The sequence below is a fragment of the Glycine max genome, chromosome 5, assembly GCF_000004515.6.
Source record: "Glycine max cultivar Williams 82 chromosome 5, Glycine_max_v4.0, whole genome shotgun sequence".
In the NCBI taxonomy this organism is placed as follows: domain Eukaryota; kingdom Viridiplantae; phylum Streptophyta; class Magnoliopsida; order Fabales; family Fabaceae; genus Glycine; species Glycine max.
Window position 1 is genome coordinate 32,871,763 of NC_038241.2, and position 7,675 is coordinate 32,879,437.

The 7,675-nt window shown below is 31.4% G+C and overlaps 1 protein-coding gene across 2 annotated transcripts; it reads right to left on the reverse strand.

Moving 5' to 3' along the window:
* Positions 1-429: 429 nt before the first annotated feature.
* On the reverse strand, positions 430-6,485 carry LOC100811669 (SWR1 complex subunit 2). Of its 2 annotated transcripts, XR_003267083.2 has the most exons (11): positions 6,200-6,485; positions 6,055-6,107; positions 5,722-5,962; positions 5,364-5,439; positions 5,140-5,259; positions 4,953-5,021; positions 4,532-4,574; positions 3,440-3,505; positions 1,973-2,172; positions 1,754-1,885; positions 430-832 (listed from the first exon to the last, which is right to left on the reverse strand). XR_003267083.2 is itself a non-coding variant. In XM_003524787.5 (10 exons), exons 1-9 carry the CDS (start codon positions 6,404-6,406, stop codon positions 1,980-1,982), a joined length of 1,068 nt encoding a protein of 355 aa, XP_003524835.1. In that variant the 5' UTR covers positions 6,407-6,485; the 3' UTR covers positions 1,649-1,885; positions 1,973-1,979. The 2 variants fall into 2 exon arrangements, 1 of the variants encoding a protein (XP_003524835.1); XM_003524787.5 differs by lacking the exon at positions 430-832 and having other exon boundaries at positions 1,649-1,885.
* Between the last annotated feature and the right edge of the window lie 1,190 nt (positions 6,486-7,675).

Consider the following 7,675-nt stretch of genomic DNA (forward strand, 5'->3'; position numbering starts at 1 on the left):
ATTTAAAGAACGTAACACAATGTCAAAACAATTCATATCTTTCGAATTAAAAAAATATCTAATGATACTCAAAATTATTATATTTAGACTATAATGTACTTATATAATACCTTGATCTTTGGTACTTACATTAATAATAATGGATATTAAATAAAGATATATTTGAAAAGATAAATGTTAACTAAGTTCTTAAAATGTATAAATTTATCTTCTTTACCAGTTTTTGTATGCTCTCATATATTTTAGATAATAAACATTTTTTCTTTTTAATTTTTTAACCAATATTTTAAGAATACTAATTAACAAAATTCATTTAAAAAACATTAATTAGACTTTAAAATTCTACAATAGTAGATGTTAAAAAGGTAAAACATTAAAAAAGAAATGAGAATGAGATTAATTAATATGTGAATCTACAAATGCACTTAATTTAATGTAATGAAGTAGAATCAAATTAATCGTCTATAATATTTAAACATTTGTTAAGTGTAATTGAAAGATCAAATTGTATATTTAATTGATGGACCATGGCAACTCATATTTGCATGTGTCACGTGGTCCCTATAGTATTTGTTTAATCCATAGAAAACTAGTGTCTTTTGATTCGCGTTGGCGCCTTCCTGGCTGTTCAGCTTTTCCTGCGAACGTCATCAATCTACTTTTTGTTAAATGGATGGATCTCAGTTAGTTCTTCACAATAATAGCTTTGTTTTTGTGTCAAAGACAAATGGGAAATCTAACGTTTTGATCAAATTGTAGCCTTCGGGTAAACGGTTGATGTCTATCAAACTCCAGAAGAGCAACCCAACTTTCTCCCGTCTCTTGCTAGTTGCTGCATTACAAGAAATTCGTAATTGATTTATTATTAGAGCAAATGACATTGATTATGCTTTAGTGGGAATCTATAAATTTTGTTTAATAGAGATAAAGATATAACTTATAATATTTTTACAAAAAGTTTACAAACTTTTACAAAATACATAATAACATCACAAAAAATTCAAAATATATATACTTTTATCAAATTACTCTACATATTTTCATGTTTTTTTTTATATTGGTGCATTTTCATATTTTAAAAATGTCAACACCATAAAAAATTAGAAAGAAAAGTGATAAAATTAATATAAATTTATTCTCTCTTTTATTTCTTATAAACTTTTTTACATTCATTTTTCTTAAAAAATATATTAGGGAGACAACACCAATTTTTTTTATGAAGACAAAAATAAGTTGTTAAATATATAAAAATATCTTGTAGGGGCTCCCACACTTCTTAAGGTGGATCCTCCTTTTTTGCTAATTGCGATATGTTAAACATGGAGTTTATTTTCATTGAAAGTATAAAACATGTCTTTATTTTCAATAAATTAAAAAAAATTAGATAAAATTTTTAAAATAATTATTACAAGTACATAATCTTATGAGATATAATTCAACGTTCTAATTCTTTATACAACTCAAACATAAGGATAATCACTGTGGCAAAACCATTGTCAGGTGTGTGCTAGCTTACCTTAAAAAAAAGGTGTGTGCTAGCTATAAACAAAAATTAACGCAATTGATAAATTAAGCCCAAAATTCTCATGAAGGCATAACTTGAACGAACTCAAACAGATGATGACTAACCAAACCGTTGGCAAAGATATACAAAATATAACTTCTAACAAATTGCGATGGAATATTTGACATCATATATCTTTCTCAAGTTTAGCGAAAAAATTTAAATAGGTTATTTTTCAAAAATGCATACCAAGCTCCAAGACACGACCCAACATTTCCTTGCAAGCACTGGTCATATACTCGGTTTCTTATATTATCTCAACCTGAAGTCTGGATCATGATCATGTAGTACAACCACCATGACATCTTTCACTATCAGCCTCTGAAATTAACAACATGCATCATTATTACCAGAGATTGGACAGTAAAAATTATTTTAAAACAGAACGAGAAAAAAAAAATCAATTACCAGGCAGCTAGTCAGAATAATCTTCATCCTCAAAATCCGGAATTCTACGAAAACGAGCTAAGGACCGACCATCTGGGTTGACATTTTTATCTGGCATTATCGATCTCTTTCGCTTAATTGAAAAACCACATCCAGAAACTGAATCATATAAGCCTCCCATGCTCATGTCCTTTCTACTGTTAGTACTTTCATTCAGAAAGCTGCAGAACAATCCCCCATAATATTGATTAAAACCCATTAGTAAACAATCATTTCATTACCAGCTCTCAACAAGATGTTCAAAGCATATACCAAAATAAATGTACAAGAACATGTAATTTGCCGCTTCATCTTATGGTTAGCTAGAATGGTCCCAAATTTTACTTAATAATACATTTCTATAATAAAGCCAAACCTGCTGTCATAAACTAACTTTTTCAAAAGCTTAAGCTAAGCTTGGTAAATTAATGTTTTCCATATCTAGCACACCCTCTGATGCAAGAGCCCCCTCTGGGCTTGATGCATAAACAAAGCCCAGCCCAGTCCCGGCCAACCAATCTTTGAGTTGAAATTTAACCCCTTTTTATTTATAAGAATGAGGATAACAAGGATAGGCTCTACACCACATGATCATAGAATTTACAATACCATGTCACAGCATGGCTCTGCAATCGTGTAAGGGCTCATTATGGTTTTTCTATCAAACACCCACCATTGGCTTTCCGATCACACTATACATGTTACGGGCTTGAAGATTAATGGAAAAGCATCAATTTGACAATGATATTATTCCCTCTTAAGATGACATATCTGTACTGTACCTATTGGTTTGCACTTTCATGCTTAAGAATTCTACTTTTCAGTCAAAATAAATTTTATATGTTAATATAAAACTTTGACACCTATAATTGACACATTTGTGTTTTACTCTATACATTAAAAAAACTCTACATTTTGGTTCCTACATGAAAAATAAAAATGTTTGCGAGTTAATCCTATCATTCGCCGAACTTATAACAGTTTGTGGGGATCAGAACAAAAAACGGTGTGTCAGATGTAGAGACCAAATCATAGAGACTAAAACAAAAAACATTGCCAAGTATACTAGCATAGGGACCTAATTTAACACCATCATGACACTAACAAACAACAAGAAGCAATTTGTAAACATTTTTTCATGTATCGACTAAACTGTAGTGTTTTTTTCATGTAATGACTAACAAAAAACAATGTCAGGTGCAGGGATGAAATTATTGATTTAAAAAATTTATTATAGTAACTTCAATAATAATAATAATAAAGAACATTTCACTGGGGTAGGACTGATCCAGAAGTCACCTTCGTCTGGAATATTTGACCAAATCACTCCAGGAAAACAAAAACAAGAGATTAGCTTAAATTCTCAAAAATATAGTTTAGTCAATCTTCTATAAAATTTGTGAAAAGGGGAAATGCGGAAAACACAATTTGCAAACAGAATAGTCATACCGTTCTCGAATTATTTTAAAAGCTTCTTTTGTAGCATATGGCTGGCCAGTCTTTGGATCACGGTACCTACATTATTCCAGAGAGAATTCCTTAACAGTATGTGGATAGAATGGGAATAGACTCAGGAAAATCTTCCAACTGATATACTGATAATTAATGACATTCATAGCAATGGTTAAGCAATAAGCATGATGCAATTTGAAAATTCAAACAAGAACCAACTAGTGTTACAATCTAGTAACTTTGTGTTGATTTCAATGTGATTTACGGTGAATGTGCATTCCCAACGTGTTACCAAACACCCACTTTGACTTCCACCACTTGCCACTGTACTAAAGATACTAGGTTGGCATTCCCTCTCTGACCTCATTTAACCCTAGACATTGATCTTCTTTTTCAAATGCAACAAAACATCTCGTTACTTGTTAGAGAGGGAAAACAGAAGCAATACAACCAAAGAGAGGGATATCCTCTTAGATAGAGAATCCAAAAGAAAACAGAGGGATAAACAGGCACTTAATAAAAGGAAATTAGGCTGTCAAGTGTTTCATTACTTCTTAACAAAGAGAAAGTAAAGAAACCACAGGCAGAAGAAACATCAAAAGCATCATACTAAGAGTCCAACATTGACTTTATATGGTTGTGATTTTTTGCAAGGAATACAATTTAAATGAATAATCATGACATGTATATACCGTGAATGCTTTCTTTCTCTTTTCAGTACAAAGTAAAAACCATTGTCAATGCCTAACTTATGTTATTGCTAAATGCTATGCATTTTTCTACCACAGTAACCACACAACCATAGCCACAGCAAACTGATTCAAGTGCAAGATTTCCATTAGCATTTTCCCATGATATCACATTTTAAATTTTTAAATGACTATAAAATCCTCAATTTATCATACCAATTCATCTATGTAAATGTTTGAGGATAAATCACTTACAGAGGAGACCAAAACCAAAAACCATCAGATATAGTAGGGGAAAAAACTATCAAGCATTTCCAATTTGCACACACATTGTCTCTCATCCAAACTAGAATTGAGAAAAACAAAGCAAGAACCACCAAATTGGTAAATGAGCTCTTACTTGGCAGGCAAACCAGTAATCGGGCAAACAGGTTGCTCTGGATCTGCAAAACAATATATAAATAAACTCATAAAAGTAAAAGAAAACTTGTAAAATAATGTACTCTGAGCCATCTATTGCTTGATTATCAGAACAGAAGGCTAAACAACACTTCATTGAAGCTTTATCTTAAAAATATAACTACTGAGAAAAGCAAAGGCAAGTAATTCTTAATACTTGTTCCATTTAATTTAATTGTGTATATTTCAGATTTTCTAGATAGCATTTTTAGTTTTTTACCATAGATTGTAAAGGCAGTAAAGCCCACACAAATATCTCCATTCTCGTCAATATTCTTACACAGCCATCTTCTTCTATGGAATCAGGGCACTCTTGGTATGTTGCAATGATACAACAAACAGCTGTGGTAAGAGGGACTCACATTGTACAGGTGCTGTGGGAATGTCCGAGTGAAATGACGACCCTTTAATAAACTCTAAATAGGAAGTACCTAGAAATATTAACAGATAATCGTATGAAAAAGACAACAACCAAGATTAACAAATCAAGAAAGCAGGTAAAATGCAGTGTCCAAAGACAGTATATCATTATGCCTTGAAAAATCCTACCATTTTTTGAAATATACCGTATCTGCGGTCCATTAAAAACAGTTTTATGCACAATTGCTCTTCTCTTAACCTCTTCCTCTCTAGCCAAAACACGCTCTAAATTTCGCAAGTTCATAATTTCTGCAAAGTCAAAAAATTATAATAATTTAAACAGTGAAGGATCTTCAGAAGTTCAATCAAGCAAAACAAGCAATCTACTAGATATTAAGTATTATCATCTTGACCTGTTTGAGCAGCTTCTAAAAGCATCTCTTCCTGTGTCATCCTCTTCTCCTCACCTTCCTTCTTCCTTTTGACCGGCTGAGTCCCCGTGAAACAAAATAAAAAACATTTTCAGACCAGGATCACAAATCTAGTAAGGTGATCATGAAAATAAAACCTTATTAAAAAATAAATAAATAAATAAATCAAGCTTCACTGCCCAATGTGCAAAGTTGGAGAGCAGTTAAGTAGTAGTACTACAAATAAAAAATCACTAAACCCTTGAGCTTAAGTTATCATGAGTTATACAAATGGAAATTATTATTTACTAAGGAAAGCAGATGCAGAAAGAGAGTTGAATTGAGAAGAGAAAGAGTAGACCTTGATGGTGGCTTGGAGGGCTGCACGAATGGCATCTCTCTCAGCTTGGCGAACAATGACAGAAGTCCTAGTGGACTTCCTGATCATTCTCTCCCCACCCTCGTCCTCCACAACTTTCCCGGAATGCTCCTCGTCCTCATTCTCCTTTGGAGAACTCTCCAATTTGGATATGGTTTTCTTCTTTTTCTTCTTTTTCGCCAGAGTCTTCCCAGGAAATATAAGTCGCTTCTTTTTATGCATCCTATTAAACAAAAACAACACCATTAACTAAAACAGCAGAAAATGCAAAGAAGGAAGAGGCAGAAAAGAAAAGAAAAGAAAAAAAAAAAAAACCTTTCATCATCGTCATTTTTGTTAGGGTCTTCTTCTTCCTCGGGCACGGGCTCCTGAAGGAAGAGTTGAATCAGTGATGTGAGTGTTAAATTAACAAAAGGAAGAGAGAAGGAAAGAAAAAAAGGTGGGTTGAATGGTGAAATACGTCTTGGTCGAAGTCGGAGTCGAATTCGTCGGCGATTTCGGGCTCCTCTTGGTAGTTATCGTCCTCTTCGTCCTCTTTGAGAGCGTCCTGGTTCCAGAACAATTCGTCTTCTTGGATTTCGTCGTCGAGGAGCTTCGTCAATCTCTTTCCCCTCGTCGCTCGAGACGCGCGGTCCAGCAACACAACATCTTCGCCTGACCCCTCCATGCCGCACCCTGGACCTGAACGTTGCTGCCTCTATTCACTCTTTTATTTTTTTAATAAATATAGAAAATTGTAACATACTCACATTTTTAAGATAATTTCTTTTCACATCTTTGTAGATCATTTTTTAAAAAAAAAATCAACAAATTTATAGTAAAATATCTACAAAATTAAAATAGAATAAATTACACTTATATCACCCTCTTTTTAAAATTACACATAGTATCATGCACTTGAGGTAATGTATCACCACTAATTTCACTTGTATGCTTTCTTGTTCATTTTTTTTGGGTAAAACTTTCTTATTCCTTATGAGAAAGTAAAAATTATATATTTTTGAAATAAAAGATGTCACATATTTATCTCTATAATAATACTTTTTTTAATATTCTCTTCTTAATATTTTCTACGTGACTCCTTGAAATTGATAAAAAACATCAATTTTAATGAGTTTAACTTTTCATTTAATATTTAATTAGTCTCTATAATGCATACGCACGGATCATTTGTTAACCGATTTTGTATGTATTTTTTTTTATTTACAACATAGTTAAATATTGATAACAAAATAATTATTGAAACAACAAAATTAACAAAATATTGTCCGTAAAATAATAGGAGAAAAATTAGTCAAATTTTTTCATGTAAATAAAAAAATATATACATAATCTTTTCTAACTTTTCATTTAATATTTAATGGTTTCTTCTCCGGATATAGAAACCAGACATATCAAAATGGAACATTCGTATTGATTTGACTTGTTGAATGCAATTAGACTTCTAGAAGGAAATTGCAGTAGCACACATTCTTGTTTTAGTTTGATAATACAGATTCACGATATGCACAATAATGAAGACGAGTTAGCTTGGAATCATGTTCTCCAATTATATATATATATATATATATATATATATATATATATATATATATATATATATATATATATATATATATGATAGGATGGGTCAAATGAGGTCCAAAAAGAAAGAAAATAAAATAATTTAAAGATTTTATCGGTTGGAGTTAAATATGTAATTTATAATTTATTATTTTTATTTTACTTATGTTAGAATAATAGGATGTTAACACTTTGATAGTTATTAGTTATTGATTGATATTTCTTAGGCTATATAAATATATTCACCTTTACCTTTTATCACCAATGAATGAAATATCAAAGCTTATCATATTTTCCTTAATCTCTTTAACTTTAGTAGTAATCTTTTAGGTTAATTTTCATAAATAGAAAAATTTCCTTCTATCAATGGTGC